The 17,628-nt window shown below is 37.5% G+C and overlaps 1 protein-coding gene across 13 annotated transcripts; it reads right to left on the bottom strand.

Annotated features, from left to right (window-relative positions):
- Positions 1-200: 200 nt before the first annotated feature.
- Asator (tau-tubulin kinase asator) lies at positions 201-15,686 on the bottom strand. Of its 13 annotated transcripts, none has more exons than XM_069122905.1 (17): positions 15,326-15,686; positions 11,258-11,390; positions 10,991-11,138; positions 10,641-10,855; positions 9,952-10,221; positions 9,660-9,746; positions 9,222-9,503; positions 8,968-9,136; positions 8,547-8,857; positions 8,148-8,444; positions 7,702-7,986; positions 7,347-7,614; positions 6,755-7,138; positions 3,769-4,171; positions 979-3,669; positions 565-722; positions 201-282 (listed from the first exon to the last, which is right to left on the bottom strand). In XM_069122905.1, the coding sequence occupies exons 1-15, from the start codon at positions 15,331-15,333 to the stop codon at positions 3,615-3,617; spliced, it is 3,315 nt and encodes a 1,104-aa protein (XP_068979006.1). In that variant the 5' UTR covers positions 15,334-15,686; the 3' UTR covers positions 201-282; positions 565-722; positions 979-3,614. The 13 variants fall into 13 exon arrangements, with proteins under 13 accessions (XP_068979006.1, XP_068979010.1, XP_068979009.1 ...); XM_069122909.1 differs by lacking the exon at positions 15,326-15,686 and adding an exon at positions 12,398-12,712; XM_069122908.1 differs by lacking the exon at positions 15,326-15,686 and adding an exon at positions 12,208-12,386 and having other exon boundaries at positions 11,258-11,410.
- Positions 15,687-17,628: the final 1,942 nt, after the last annotated feature.

The following is a 17,628-nucleotide window of genomic DNA, read 5'->3' as shown; positions in this document are numbered from 1 at the left end:
TGGCTGTCATAATGAAATTTGTGATAATGATTTTAATGAAATGGTCATATTGATACACGGTGTGGATCATTGTATTTCGATATTTTGCTTTTACTTTCCTTACCTTCTACAGCTTCGAGAAGAGAGGTTATATTATACGTTCCTGCCTGACATATGTATGTATACTTATTAAATTTTATACGCATAGGTACGTGTATGTATATAAGTCGATCGACTTGACTTTCTGATATCGAACGTTTAACAACGTTTAAATAAACGACCTTGTCGCACTTGCACAAATTGCTGTAAATGTTTACGTAAAATATTTACTTGTTGCAACACTATGATATTGATGCTATCAAAGGTGACGAGATTCTAAATTCTAAAGTATCAAACTATAATTTTTTGTAAACTTTAAAGAGGGCATATTATTATTGACGCGACGAAGCGGTCATTGATATGTTTTAACGATTAAATGAATAGAAAATGGTTAACAGTATGGGAAAGCGGGAAAACGAATATGACAACATATTGGTGCAAAATGTATGATTGTAGGTTAATAAGTGAGAATAAGACAGTACGTACGTACTTACGACGACGGAGACGATAGAGACACAGTCAATACGATGTAATGAATGATGATGTAATGAAACTGATTTTAGATTTTTCATGTCGTCAGTGTACGCCAGTTATTTATTATTTAATATATTTAACATTTTTCGTGGATTAAACTTCGATATTAACTGTGATATTAAAAAAAAATATAGTTATCAATCACTAAAAATAAAAATTTGGTAGTTTTTCATTTCATTTGTACTTATATTGCACGAGATTATCTGTCTGCTTTCAATTATCTATGAGTAAACATATCCCTTGTGATTACACGCGATAGTCCTTAAAACATAATTACGCACATATACATATATATGCATTGGTAGCTTTATAAGTCATTTATTTCTCTCTGTAATCTATTAAAAGTTTCAAAATAAATTAATGAACCTGATTTGACATTTATGGAAAATATGTATGTTTTCATATAGAATAGATGTGTGCAATATTTACGCGCGGAATTTGCAACTTTTCAATACGTCTTGCGGTTCCTTAATTTTCAATAAAATATTTCATATTCGCTCAAACGATGCATCAATGACAAGTTCTATGTAGTTTCGAAAACAAAACGCACACTGTCTCTTGGTTTTTAACAGAGTGCGAACTTTCAAAGTGAATGGTATAAGTAACTTACGATACTTTTCTATTATAGATTAGAGATACATTCAAATATACTAGATTATAGAGATACATCCAATGAGCTGTATTATGCGTATTTGTTTACATTCAAACGTACACTTTATCTTCAATTACAGATTCATTACCGATTTACACACAGTATATTCAACGTCGCTGGCACTTTTCCATTGTAAAGTTACGTACGTTCGCACAAAAAATTTTGAATGAGTTGAGAGATGAAGTTTGGAAACACGAGTGAACGAACAAATGTAGTATGACGATATACATATTCGTGTGTATACGTACACAGATTAATATGCACTCGATAGACTCGCGTATCACTCCGTTCCTCATTTCGTCTACGATAATCCCGTAGTTTTTGCTCGCGCATACTGCACACTTGTTTTTATATTGCGAAATTATTCTCGTGACATTAACTTAAAGCTATCTCATCGTATCTTTAACGTTATTTCGATCATTGCACAAAATAAATCCTAAACTATTTTGTACAAGTATAATATTTATAACTCTATGCGCAAATTTGGTTTCATTAATAGAATACTAAAGGATTCTACTTGACTAGTTTTATGCATCACTATGTTTGTTTCGATTGCGGATTTGTAAGTGTTTGGAAAAATCACGTTATCGGGAAGTGCAAGACAAATACGCGTGATTATATGTAATCTAACTATAACATTCTCTTCGAGTACTTATTTATTAATACAGTTTTTTCATCGCTTAAATCTTGATGACGAAAAATTTGTCAACCAATCGAAGAAGGCTTGCTTATATTGACAAGTGATTAATCGTGATCTCGTAATTGAATTCATCTACCTTTCGTGGCAGCCTTAATACAAGCAGTTAGCTAATACGTTACACATCCATAAAACGATAATTCGGACGAGATATACATTTGCTCGAGGATATAACTGTTATTTTAACGTTAACGATCCTTTCTTGCTATCTTTTATTAGTTGCGTAATGGTGGTTTTTCAAAGAGTACCGGTTACCTTGATAACTCGCGAAAATTCGTTTAAAACTACTATGTATTTAAAATAAATACGGTACAACAGTTAGCGTCATTTTGTATATCTAGTATCGATTTCGACCATCTATATCGTGATCCATCGTACATTAGTTTTGTATGAAAACTATCACGGAAAGTTTTGTTCAATTAGTAAAGGTTATTTCCTACAATTTGCCCTTATATTCAAATTTCTCCGTTCACTAAATGCATAATCAATAAGAATAACGTTGTACAGTCTCTTCTTACATCGGTGAACAACTAAAATTTTGCAATGCAATTTCCTATAAAGTGCAGATAACGGGATTGCAATATTTAGAAAATGAGTATTTTGTAGAAAGAATTTTGCGTAAAGCAGAGGTGCGTAAAAAATGGGAAGACGATTAGGACAAGGAAGGGGGGGGGACAAGGAAGGAAGGGATAAGAATAAGAAAACTGTGAATTGTAGCGGGCAGGAACGGTGACGATGGCGATGGCGATGGCGATGGCGATGGCGATGGCGATGGCGATGGCGATGGCGATGGCGATGGCGATGGCGGTGGCGGTGGCGGTGGCGGTAGCGATGGCGGTGGCGGTAGCGATGGCGGTGGCGGTGGCGGTGGCGGTGGCGGTGGCGGTGGCGGTGGCGGTGTCGGTGGCGGTGGCGGTGGCGGTGTCGGTGGCGGTGGCGGTGGCGATGGCGGTGGTGGCGACGTCGACGACGACGACGACGACGACGACTAGAGAAAAAGGAGAAGGAGATATGCCTTTCTTTTTTTCTTTTTCTTTCTTTTTCTTCTTTCTTCTTCTTCTTCTTCCTTTTTTCTTTTTCTTTTGTTTTTTTCTTTTTTTTTGTTTTGAAGGAATAATTCGTTTCGAATTGTAGTTGTGTCTTTGTTAACGTATGTACCTGATAAATATTTAATGAACTTTATCCCGTCGTCACATACCTTTGTAGACTAGGAAGTACATTCTTTGAAGCACCACCAATTCATATGATTTTTGCAACAGGGTCTTACAGCTGAATGAAATACACAACTGCATCTGCAACTTGATCTAAAAGAATTTCTAACTCATTTGACGCGGGGAACTCGAAACATTTCATAGCATTTCTTCGAGTCATATTCATTTCGTTTTAACGTTTAGCGTTTTAATCAAAATTGCTTTACCTAAGAAAGCAATGGTTTCTCACGTGATACGATTTCTTATGTTTTCCCTTCACGGAAAAATTAACAACTTTTATGCGACACTTTGAATCAAATCATCGTGAAATTAATATTACTTTCTTGCTTTCTCTCATACGGAAAGAAAGATTCCAGACATTCGAACGAGCAGATCGCAAGGTTTCTGCCGATCGTTGATACAAACAAATACTTGAATTCGCCTCTGCAGATGATACTGTATCTCACCATTCTTTGCTGATTATTGTCCCATCTGATATAGGTCGAAATCTGCGACATCTGTAATTTAAATGAATTAACATTCAACAATTGACACGCAACCTAACCCCAAACTATGTTATGCGTATATATATATACACACCACAGTCATATAAATACCTAGCATTATTTTCTGCAATATGAGGAGGCAGAGATGTAGGAGGTGGCGGAGGTTGAGCATTCGGTGGACCACTATTATCAGAGTCATTGTCGCTACTCTCATCGGTACGTTTAGTCGTCTCTCCTAAAAGATGCGAAGGTACTCCTCTAGGAGAAAACTTGGATAATACTTCAGAATGGGACCTGATTCTGCGTTGCGGTCTTTGAAATCGAAGATTTAATTGGCTGGCATCGGTCACATATTTTTCGCTTTGCCTTCGGCGACGTAACGCAGGAGTACATCCAGTTAAATTTTCATCTTCTGTCGAATTAGCCGACGTTAAAGGTGAAAAGATCGATGGTTCATCGGGCAATGCCAAGCAGCGTCGCAATACCTCCACTGTCAAGCGTTTGCCCTTGACAGCTAAAATTTATTACTATTAGTATCGCTAAGAAGCTATAACCAATCCTAATCGTTCTAAATTGCTGTCCAAAATACGAAAAATACAACTTTCCATTTCCTTCCCCTCCCTTCCCTTCTTCCAATTACTTAAGAATTGAAAACCTTTTGATTTAATAGTATATGTTCTTAGAATCTTCAATATATAATTTATCAAACAACGGATGTGTGCACATACATATATACGCACACACATGAGCGCATTGCAGACGTAATAAAAAAAGAATAAGTAATAGTCGAAGGAAAGATGTACAATTTTCAAACGATAATAGTACTGTGTGGCATCACTGTGGCATCTCTGTGGCTGGGCACCTTTACAGGTAAAAGAAAGGCAAACGAAGAAAGTGGAACTAAACAATTTAAACTATAATTTTCCAAACAAACGATTATAAATATTTTTCCTTATAATGTACTCTTCCTCATTGTAATCTTTCTGAATTGATTGTTTGCCGAAGTTTTAATATATGTGTGTGTTTAATATATATGTCGGGTTTACATTAGAATTAGGGTTAGGGGCGTGAAACGAATCTTCATTTGGATTACACATTGTCGTTATGCAATAAAGACGACATTGACTAGTGCAAATACTATTATTACAGAAGTTGACAAGTAATCGTGGTACTTAGATACTCGGGAAGCTAATGACAATGATCCTAGGTTCAATAACGAATCCGCGGTCAACGGGATAACAGGATGCGCTTTCTTCCAAAGCCCAAATCGTACTCGATTTGCTTGGCTACGGTGGAAGTATAACTAAACTAACTCTTTGTTAAAACGTGGAATATTGACCGAGCGTAAAGACGCTAAGTAACTCGCTAATACGACCTCACGAGAGAATGACTTTCCGTCGCGATGATGCTGCAGAGGAAAACTATGATGGGGTGTGTCTAAGAACACGAGATCATCGGATTCGTCGAGGATAGCCTTCGTTCAGAAAGTGAGGGAAATTGACGTTGCTGTTAATTGGTCAATTTCCATGTTGGTGGTTAGAAAAAGATGCTAGCCGCCCTCGAGGGAAAGCTGCATGTGTACTGCGGAAACGCATCGACATCTGGCAATCATCTTACTTGAAGAATAGGGTCTGCAAGTAGCGAGCTACGGGACAGAGACCGTTGGAATGTTTACTGTCGAGTGTTACAACTATTTCCTTTTTAAGGAGAGCTATAGAATTATTCCATGCCTCTGCCAGACAAAGCGTTCATCCCGTGACCGCGGCTACGTTCGGCGACTGGCTGTCGCCTCGAGCCCAAGCTCATTATCGCAAATCTCGAACAAATACAATCGGATCGAATGACGACGATTGTTTAATTACGCCTATGATAGAATCTAGATTACGGTGTTAAGGGATTTTCCCGAAGTTCCAAAGGGAAGGCTCCGATGTCCTTTCAACTCCGACATATATATATTAAAACTTCAGCATATATATAGGTAGCCGAATACGCCAAATAGCTAACTCCTCGTCGATTTCGATACCTCTTTTTTTTAACATATTGTCAAGATCATCATTCTGAACAACTTCTTCATATATATGTAAATATAATGGGTGCTCTCGTTTTAGTTTTCGAGTTATACAAAAAACTATGTTTGGTATTATATTTGTATGTACTTTCTTTCTATATTTTATACAAGATTGTATATTAGATATTATAATTATTGCGTGCATATGCGTGTCCCAATTATAATTGTGTTTCTGTAGCTACACTATAATTGGTATTGTTACTGCTCGGTTATACAGCCGATATGTGTCTTTCATGGTGACCGGGTACGCTTGTAACAAATAAGTTCCTGACAAATTTGCTGATAAAATACATGTAGTACTTATCCCTGGGAAACCGAGTATTTTCTCTTTTTTCTAACGTTATTGAATTTAAATCGCTCATTTATACTACTCCACGCGGCTCGCCACCACTTCAATAGCCTAATCCTACCTATTCCTTTCCATTTGGAATTCAGTAACTGAAATTTTTATTATTTATTCCTATTGCTTATATATTGCTATGAAGATATTGAAATAGGTCTATATGATATATTAAAAACCAGTTTTACACGACATATATAATACCAAACATACTTGCGTGTACAACTCGAAATCTAAGACTGGGCAGTCGTGATATTTATAAAATAAAGTTGTTCAGAACGATGACTTTGACAACATACTTCAAGGACATTGAAATCGATAAGGGAGTGGCTATCGGGTATTGTGCGTGATATTCGTGTAGAAGTGGGACATTGTAATCCTGTAAGGAAAGCAATATATATATATATATATATATATATATATATATATATATATATATATATATATATATATATATATATATATATATATATATCAACGATGGCTTTGTCGTTTTTAAGGAATTTTCACTCTGCAAACTTTATCAATTACAAAAACGATCAAACTCGTGAAGAACAGGAAAAACAGAAATCGTAAAACTTGTACAATCGAATCTGTACAGTATTAAAACATGTAACGCATGTGAGTTCGGGAAGATAGGATCATAAAATTACAGTGTAAGCTAAAAAAAAAAAAAAAGTCTTACTAACTAGCGTCTTTTTCTCTGGCTGTAGCCGCATGTGTAGATGATATTTCTACTTCATTTCCCATGATGCTTTTGGTATTTTGCGTATTCGTTTCTGGTGTTGATTCCGATAATGAACATCTCGGACTTTTAACCGGAATTGGAATTTTGCTGACAGTATTATAAGTCCTATTAGAGACCTCCTTTTCTTTATCGTCCTTATATTCACGAAGTGGTACTACGTTCGGCATAGTGGTCGAGGCAGTGATAGTGTTGCTCTCCTTGTGCACGGTTTCATCGATAGGCGCTCGATTTTCAACAGCATCGTCGTATATCGATGGTTCTTCCCTTTCCGGATTAGGATTATCTAGGATAGCCGGACTGTCTACTGTACCGTTTGTCATTTTTCCTATAAAATTGCATTAAATGAATGTAAAATCATGAAGGTAATAACGACATATGATATGATACGATAATAGCCACAACAAGAACATATCACCGCCAGCAACAACAACAGCAATGGCAACAGCAACAGCGATGGCAACATAGTAACAAAATCTTTGAAAACTTTCGAGGTCGGGTAAAAATATAGTAAATTAAAGCGTTTCTATATTTACTTTGCAACGGCTCTCTATCCGCGGTGGTTTGTACAACGGTTGCACCACCTGTTGCATCAACTACTCTAATTTCTAGTCTTCCAGCCACTGCTTCCTCCTCTTCTTCTCCTCCAGGTGTGCTGGGTATTGTGTTTGGTGGTGAAAAAGCAATTGCTGCTACGCTCGCCCTTCGTGGTGGACGGCTTTGTCTCGGTTCGTCGTAACGTGTAGCTATATTTCTCATGATATCAACCTCGTACAACAAATCATCGAATGCGGCTTGTTGAACCTGTTATTAGAAAACAATACGTAGCTCTATAAAACTTCAAATATGTATGATATATATATATATATATATGTATATATATATACGGACCAACGGTGCTTCGAGGTAAGCGCGAACATGCGGGGCCAACGCAGGATCGCTCCAAGCGCGAGGAAGCGCACTTTGAAGATCCGGATATTTCTCAATGCCAGCAATATTTAAGCACCTGTGAGGAGCCGCAGGCTTCGTAGAGTCTTCACTTATTCGTGAGAGGGCAGTTGGTATTATTGAATGTTGCGGTGCGATCGACGTGGTTGATTGAACCACTGTCGTTTTCGCATCGATAGATGCAGGTACTGAAGTTGCGATGGTCACAGCATCACTACCAACTGTCGACTATAAATTAAAATTTGATAAAATTAATTATGCGCAATAATGCGTGTCAAAACAGACCGCGGAAACTTTTTATTTGTATGTAAAACTTAATCAAAAACTTGACTATCGAAATTGGATTCTGTAACGTAACTTATGATAACATGATCATTTTAAACAGTTACCTGTGGAACCATAATTGGCATGTTGGTCCCTTTATGCTCGGGACTCTGTAAATTTTCTCCTTTCCATTCGTTGTCAGTCTCTTCAGAATCGTCAAATTGTGATTTCCACTGAGAAGCGAGGGTCAGGCCACCACCACCTTTAGTCACTTGCTGCAACGCCGATACATTGTCGTCATCTATCTGCGCGAACTGAGTTATGGAACAGTCCCTTATTGCGGCGCGACTAGCTCTTGTTTGTTGACGTCCATCTGTTCTTCTTCGCGGTTCTCTTTTCAATGGTTCTCTTTGTTCCGTAACCTGTCATTATATACATCCAAAAAGGAATAGACATGAATTAAAAACAAACAACCTTTTATATTGTTTGAGTTTAGTAAATAGCTTTTACGATTTTATACACACGGGGCTCTGATTGCCAACGTATTTTGGATTGGTAACGTCGTAAGAACAATAAGAGGCATCGACTTCAGTTTGTACACGAGGACTGGGAGGTTCGCCAGGCGTTGCCTCGGGCGCAGATGTTACTCGTAATCGAGCAAATGTTGCGCCACTTGCGGATTTCCTTAATGGCGCTGCAGCATTAGCTCCAATTTTATTGCGAGGAACTTCTGAAGCAGAACGAGCGGATGCCATTAAAGCGTCTCCTTCGTTGTCTACCACGCCTGTTTGTGGTTCTGCTGCCATCGAAACTGCACGCCTCTTTTTAGGCGAGTCTGTAGAAATGAAATGGTAAAGGTACACGCGAACAAACATGACTGTATCAAGCTAAGCACTTGCTTAAGATATTTTCTAATAAATGAAATCTTATTTTGAAGGTAATAACCTTGAGCCTGTTGCCCAGCTTGTTGATGAGTGTTATCCATTGTAGGTATTGTGGCGTTACAATTTTTATCTCGGCCGTGATTACTGATAGCTGATGTAAACGGCACCGAAGATCCTTCTACTCCACGTTGTTTATTTCTTCTACATATACTTTCATAATCCATTTGTGCCTGTAAAAGATATGTTGAAATATATCCGCCGTAATTTATACGCAGCTAGTGATATCTAGCAAACGTTTCTATTTAATCTCTTTACGTCTAATTCCTTTCTGTTATCGGGTTCGACGTTTTCTTGATTATTCGTATCGACGTTCGGCGTGGTTGGTGCTTGATTGATCGTAGTAGCTGTGGTCAGTACTGGAGGCATGGCGACCTGGTAGTTACTAGGTAGAGACCTGGTAGTCGGTAAACTTTCGTTCGATATAAATGGCCTCTCCCAATCATAGGGATCAGTAGCTTTCACTCCTCTACGTTTCAAGCAACGTTCGAATAGACCTGCCAGCATCGCATAATCTGGTTTATCTGCGTATCCCAAACTCTAAAAAGGATATTCCATTCATTGCTCGATCACATGCATTAATTAGAAGACGATATAATATTATCATTATCTATTAAGTGTTATATATCATATAACCATATTGAATAAAAATAGCTGGTTTTTTGAAACATGTAAAAGAATATTAAGATCGCATACCTGAATATGTTCCAAAAAAACACGGAGATCCGCTGGAAGATGTTTTAAAAGTAAGCGATGATCGTACTTTTCTTTCATGAGACCCACCTAGACGAAGAAACGAAAGATGGATAAGGCGCGGAAGGGAGAAAGGGAAGGAAGGAGGGAGGGAGGGAAAAAGTTAGAGACGGAGAGAGAGAGAGAGAGAGAAAAGGAAAAACGATACATTAAAGCTTAGGCGAGATCATTCTTTTATGGTGAAGAAGACGCGTATCGGTCAATTAAGCCAAGAATACTTGTAACATTGGTATACCTGTTCTTTATCCTTTATTTTTCTCCATGGAAGTTGTCCATTAACAAATTCTACCAACATATAAAATAATGACCACAAATCGTCGTGTCTGCCCATTTCTTTGTTTTTGTGCGCATTCACCGATGCGTACCGGACGGTTCCCCTAAATCCTGCCGCGCTACGAGGTGGTCTAACTTCACCAGTACCCGTCGTGAATTGACGAGCCAAACCAAAGTCTAACATATAAACTAACTTCGATGTATGCGGAAGTCGTCCCATTGAAAAGTTTGACTGCAAAGATAACATTAATTATACAGAACGAGTTGCAACTTTTTGCCATAGCGATTAATAACGAATACCATTTTCATGAAGTATCAATATCATCTTTTAATTAACGAACATGTATCTTATTTCGATTGAACATGAATTTTATAATAATAATAAATTTTGATATGATATAAATAAGTGCATGCGAATGGTAAAAGTGACTGACTGAAATTGGAAGAAAATATGCGTATGCGATGCCCACACATTGGTCGATCATAGGTGTATATTGCACATTAATGGAAAAGGAACATGGAAATCATTACATCGATACAAATTGGAAATTGGTTTCGAAAGATAATAGGGACAACGAGGAAGAAATAGCAAGAACTTTTTTGAAATTAAACACTATTCTGAGAATGTTGTACAAATTAAGATAAACTTACAGGTTTGATGTCTCTATGAAGGAAGCCTACTTGATGTATGCTTTCAATTGCTCTGAGAATTTGAAGTCCTAAACGGAGAGTAGTAGATAATGAGAAAGCACCACGAGGCTGAGCACGTCGTAACTCGGCTAAATTTTTTCCTTGCAACTGCATTACAACATAATTGAATCGATCATTACGGCCACATCCTATAAACCTACACACATGTTCTCGGCCTGCAATAAGGAATGACGAGCATTCATTAACAATGATAAAAGCGATATTTACCTTGGGTATTATATGTATATATGGTATATAAATCATGCTTTTACGCTAATTTAGTTCTATATAATTATAAGATTACAACATACCCTGAAGTTTTTTCAATACTGCTACTTCCATCTTAAGAACTTGCTTCGATTGACGTGCTGATTCAACTTTCAATGCAACTTGCTCTCTGGTCATCAAGTCTAGCCCCTCATAAATTTCACCAAACCCACCCCCTCCTATTCTCCTGACCTGCATAGAGAAGAAATTACTGGGTAAACTAAAATAGACAAGATACTTTGGGAATTGGTAGTTTGGAGAAGCAAAAGAAAAAGAATGAGACTTAGAAAAGAAGATATAGATTGACTCACGACTTTCCAGCGTTCTTTGACCACATGGCCAGGTTGCAGCAAATCCTCGCTCATCATAGTTATATTATTATTCTGATCCGTACTTTCGTCGCCTACATTCCTTGGCTGCAATGTAGTAGAGTGATCGGGATGCCTAGAATGCGCAAGCGAACCCTATTACGAGATTCGTTAAAAATTAAAAAGAATATTCGCATGCTGGTGTAGGTCTTCGGTCTTGTATTAGCCTCTGGCCGATACGCGACAAGCGACGATGCGAGCAAGCAAGAATAGGTAGAAAGATGGAAGAAGAATCAAAATGAATCGCGACGTAATGCAGTAAGTGGAATGCGAAACAGCTCGACCCGACGCAGCGAACTTTACAGCTGTCAACGTGAGACAAACGACACACCCTGTACGGTTGTGACAGGTTAGGTTTTTAACCTAAAGCATATTATAGTACGATTAGAGTAGGAAATTGGTCGATACTGAGCGCCCTGTGTTAGGCAGCCATGATTACGCGCGAGCGAAGGGTGCATCGGGCATGAAGGGGGCGATCGTCTACTCTACCAATCGTTCAACCACGTTCAATCGTTCGACCCGTCACCTGGTGTCACGTTTGGTTCCTTCTGCTATCCTTGCCCCGAATCGCTTGCAAAATTTCTCTGTTCGGACCCGTAACAACGCAAATTTTCGCCAAAGAAATTTTTGTTCGAGCTTCTAATCTGTTCTAGCTTGGATTAACTATTATTACGAACAGAGCCGAACAAGGCCGAGCTTAGTGATTATAAACCAAGAGGGGAAGCGCAGCTAAGGAAAAGATATATAGCTTTGCTTCCTTCGTCCTAAAAAAAAAACTCTAGCCGCGTAGAACTTTTCATTGTACTATAGCATTATCATTTAGCTTTTCCTAAATTCAACGCGCACGATCCACCAATCAATCCAAATATGATTAGTACTTCATTTCCACTAACAATGTCGTTTGGTAATCGTTGATGACGTTTCTACACAATCCGAATTCTTCTCAGCCAGTGCTTTATGTTATTTCACGATCCCGCACGATTCCCGTTTCCATCTCTTTTCTTTCCCTCGTTTTCCCCCTTTTCCCCGATTCTTTCTACCACTACTTCCACCCCTTCCTACTAGTTTCTGTCTTCACCTCACCCTTTCGTATTCCTCCTTCCTTTCCTTTCCTTCGCTCACCCTCCCACACTCTCACCCTACCACACCCCACCCTACCCCACCAATCCTTCCTAACTATTTCTCTCACTTGAACGCGGTCCTTCGATCCTTCCTAATCTTATTTTATCCGAATTTCTATTACACTGTTCTTTCTACTCTTACGATCACTTTTTTCACCACCGATCAAACATATCAAATATGTTCATCAATGCTCTAGTAGATATGCCCGTCAAACACCGATGGAACGGCCATTTTTCGATTTCGTACCACGGCATTCGTAATGCTTATAAACGCCGCAAGATAGCGACCTGAATGCTCGATCGATCTTCACCGTCCTATCTTTTCCCTCTATGACTTCAAACATTTCGCGATTCAATCATTAGTATTTCGGAATTAAACGTTCTAGGCCTCCCGTGCCGTACGCATTTCTCTCTCTTCTTTCTTTCTTTCCTTCTTTCTTCTTTCCTTTTATAAAAATTCACCGCGTATTTCACAGCGTTTCCTCTTCCATTCCATTCTATTTTTATTACTGTGTTACAAAACAGCGCCCACCGCAAAAAGTTATTACCGTTAACATTTTCACGTATCCATCCATTGTTTTGCACGTTACGCTCCTTTACGTATGTATCATAGATAATTGTTATTATATTTTATCTGTCTCCAGTTTTATTAGTAGCTTCAATAATGGCTACACCATGACTATGCGCAAAAGTAAAAGATATTATAAAGAGCATTCATGCTTAGAAGAAGCTAATGAGAAGGAAACGACTCAAATCTGTAAGTACACCTTTTTTTAGTAATTTCGAGTAATAGCTGTGTATGTACACGTATTACATAGTTATATATTTTATTACGTTCGACATAATAAGATAGGATACGCGCGTTACCAATTGTAAATGATTTTTACTGAAGATCGTCAAATTTTTTTGATACTACCTTGAATAGTGTCGTGACGTATTCACCTGTTTGACTAATTTCTTTCATTGTCATTAAGAATAAGACGGAGGATAACACGTTTAGATGTGTACACAGTAGTAGATGATAAAGGCTTCTCCTTTTTATTTAAACAGGAATCAATGAATCCGAAGAATTCTCATGTCTTGTATCACGATGCAAAATCGATTCAAGTACCTATCTACTTACATAGAAGACATATCGATCGCTGTATCGTATTTATACTCGTGCTCGTGGTACTTACGATTCTTTTGCGATTACCGTTATTATTTTACTATTTTTGTAGCGTAAATCGTATATATTTTTCGTAAATGATTCTAATGAAACGAAAGCACTTTATGTATAAGAGATTTGGACCTATGAAAATATAATTTTAAGCGATGCGAGCAGAGGATATTACAGATTGAGTATATTTTTTTAAAAACCGGAAGGCATTACAAACTTGTTACATATTAACTGTAAGTGTACATTTACATTTGCGCCGATCTTCGAGTATTTTCGAGCTTTCCAAAAAGTATCCAAGTATTTTTCATGTTTCCAGATAAGTATTTCTTCCGCTAACCATACCTATATATATATGTATTTACTTACTTATGCGTGTGTATATCCCAATGTGAACGGTTTTAAGGTCTACATATGTAAGTAATCGCTTCGAACTTGTTAACACCTCTTTTCGAAACAACTAATTCAAAAGTTGTTACTTCCTGTCCGGAAATACGTAAACGAAGGCAATGTTTAGCCATTGGGGCTAGGGTTTTAATTTCAAACAGATCCTGGTTCTCCTAGCTTTGCAGTTGTAAGTTTGTATATGTTTGAGGATGAGATGGGAAAAAGAAATATCTTTATATCTATGAAAGTTTAGACACAAATTAAGTCAGCTAGAGTGACATTGATCGATGTAAGTAAATGACATGATATATAGTTGAGAGTTGGTCCAGATACCATACCTAACAACGGCATGGCCGAATCGCGTGCGTGCGTGCGAATTTATTGTTAGTCACGCAGAAGCCGTGCATTTCTCACATGTTCGTGAACGAATGTCATGCTCAAGGTAAGAATTGTTCTTTTATTCGGGTCGATTCTATTTATCGTTTAAAAAAAAAAGAAACAACACACATGTATATGTATGCAGAAGATAATAATCGTAAATAAAAAAAGTTTGAGCTGTTTTATGAGTGCAAACGAACGATACAATCACTTTCATTTTAGAATTTCGCGATCTATGTTGATAAAGGAACAAATATTTTACTGCACGATTAAAGTGTTCGCAACGGTTCTTTGGATTTCGAATAAGATTTTAAATAGGAGGACGCGCAATTGTTCTTTTGATCAGCGTTCGACCGTCTTTTCGCACATGTTTAATAAAAATCGAGTAATGAAATTTCGAAATGCTTAAATTACTAACTCCATTCGCCAGAGGGCATAATTTAAGTTTAAACTTCTATTTTTAAACGACCCGACTCTGTGTGTGTGCGTGTACGCGCGCGCGCGCGCGTGTGTGCGTGTCATGAAACGTAAAGTAGCATCTTTCTCCGCGCCAAGGTATTTTTCTAAGTAGCTTTGCTGCTTGTAAATTTTAGTCAGTGTCAATGTTAAGCATCTTTGTAGCGATCATTCATCTCTGCTTTTTTTTCCCATAGACATGTTTAAATTATAAAAACTTGAAAGTTATACATATATTATGTATTACGTATATATTATATGGATACAGTCGAACACACGTTCGTGTATGTAATTTTTTAAGGTTCAAAATACGCAATTTGTCAGGCGTTCCGGTAAAACTTACGTATTTATATAGAAAGGTAAAAACAAGTGGCGGGTTAGAGAACGCAAAGAAGATATAGAAACATATAGAAAAGGAACACAAGTTTCTTTCCTGGAAAGGGATAGAAAGGAAAAGAAGTTGAGTAGGAAGTCGAAATTTGAGGGTATATCTCAAAAGAGATAATCACATACCACTTCATAGTTTCAAGTAAAGGCAAAGCACATAAAGATTGTGCCAAGTGGAAAGTTGGTTACACAAAGACGACGACGACGACGACGACGACGTCAAGTAGAATAATTACGATGATGTTTGCGTGTAGCGGACGGTGGTAACAACGATAACAGTAGCAAGGGCGATAGTAATAGTAGATCGATGCGTCGATCGATACGAGATTCGGCACTAGAAACGAACGGACAATTCGATCGGTTACTCGGATGGAATCGATATAAACGTAGCGCGATTTTTAGTGAATGGTTTCACGATCCTCCTCATCTAGGGCACGAATCAGCGAACGAATACAATTCGTCGCCGCGATCTAGATAACACCGTGAGTTCGTTTACGAACCGGTGGCCCAAGTTCTCTGACGACGAGCGAGTTAGAGCCAGAAAGCGAATCGTCGCGTTCCACTGGCATTGGACATTGGACACACACTGACACGAGGCACGATCAGCGTGATGTTCCGTTTCTTCCATCGCCGCCTCCTTCCCTCCTCGATCTTCCCTGCCATCCAACCCGTTCCCCCCTCAGTAGTGGCGTACGAAGCCGCACGCCTTGAACCGAACCGATTGCGGACGCTACTGTTACATATGTATATGTACGTAAGTATATCTGATACCAGCTACACGCTTTCGGTACACATCTATCAAACTGTTTTTCTCTCTTCTTTCTTGCAAACATGTATCTATTCTAGTCTATTGTTCTATTGTTCACGTTTAATTAGCAATTACATAATCTTCCATAATCTTCCACAATCTTTCAATGTTATTCTATATTCCATAATACATAATTATATAATTACATATACAATATCTAATCGATTAATTGATTAATCAGTTTATGATATGTCCACTTATTAGTGATCTCATGTCAAATGTGTATGTATTTGATATTTAATGGTCGACGACGATGAGAAGTGCAAATTTCGTTTTTGATAAAGAGAAAAGAAAATCGGTAAAGATTTAACTGATTTCAATAGAAATCTGATAATTCCGCGAATTACAAGCATAGAGTGCATATATATATATATATATATATATATATATATATATATACATATTATTGATTCGACATGTCGATCGACATTGTTCGTACTGCATACCTTACTATGGGATTACGCTACTGCGAAATGTATAACGATTACACAAATGTTTGCGTAAATGTAATACATAATACATGATAATACATGACGGTATTCCTACTTTTTTCAGTCGTTCTGCCGAATTAAATGATTTTAACCGAGATTCTTTGTGAGAAAATATACACGGCTATATTTCGCGTATTTCGTCTTCGCATTTAGCAACGTTGTGTTATTTCGGTACAGCATCGGTTAGAACATGCTCACACGAGATTCACACGATTCTTATATTCAACGAATATCAAAACCAATTTTTCTAGATAGTCGCCAACGATAACCGATTCACTTCATCGTCTTTCGTGTATAGAACAACTTTTAATTCTGTTTTCATCGAAATACGATCAATTACCGAAATCGAAATCCCATAACCGGGATGGACGAAAGAACTACAAAAAAGAAGAAGATATTAATCCAGTGTATATATATACCGCACAACATATTACTACACGCGCGCATACAAACACGTGTGTGAATGACGGAATGCTAATTTTCAGTTTCTCTACGTAATTCAATTATTCTATGTTATATCTTTTATATCAAACAAATGAACTGGGCGCGACTATGCTACTATGCCAGAATCGAGAATAGCAACGGTTGAACGAAATACCGGAATACCAGACGTTGATTGAACACCGCTTATGGAACATAAGTAGTTCTGTCCATGCTCGTATCAACGATAATATATCCAATTGTCGAGTCGATTAACCATTTTCATTGTTTCACTTATATACTTTAATAATGCATTCGTGTGATCACTGTAAATAATTTTTATATCTTTGTGTTAGTACATAGTTGATTAAATTTCATATTTTCCATACTCCTTGACACTTCTCCTAAGTAATAATTCACACATCTCGCCCATTGTCAGATACATATAATGTACATGTATACATATATATACACATACATATGCGTAAATAATATGCGAATGTTAATCTACCTTCCACGTATGTAGTATGATATTTATCGGTCAAAATTGAGTCGCTGTTATCTTTTTCACATTTTACAACAATTGTTGTAAAGATTATCGAGTGGTACGAACTTACCGATGGCATATTAATCTAATTCATATTCGTTTAATTATACGTTTAATACATATTATATATGTAATTGTTATATATGTATATATGTATGTATTA

This window comes from Bombus flavifrons, chromosome 11 (genome assembly GCF_040668555.2).
Source record: "Bombus flavifrons isolate JBK064 chromosome 11, iyBomFlav1_principal, whole genome shotgun sequence".
Classification (NCBI taxonomy): domain Eukaryota; kingdom Metazoa; phylum Arthropoda; class Insecta; order Hymenoptera; family Apidae; genus Bombus; species Bombus flavifrons.
This window is presented reverse-complemented; position numbering and strand designations above follow the sequence as displayed.

Bases quoted from the DNA above. Each gene is read 5' to 3' on its own strand.
- Asator (XM_069122905.1), bottom strand. The intron at 8,445-8,546 runs GTGTGTATAAAA...ATATAATGACAG, and splicing joins ACGTTGGCAATCAGAGCCCC to GTTACGGAACAAAGAGAACC. The intron at 4,172-6,754 runs GTTAGTAAGACT...AATAAATTTTAG, and splicing joins AGCCAGAGAAAAAGACGCTA to CTGTCAAGGGCAAACGCTTG.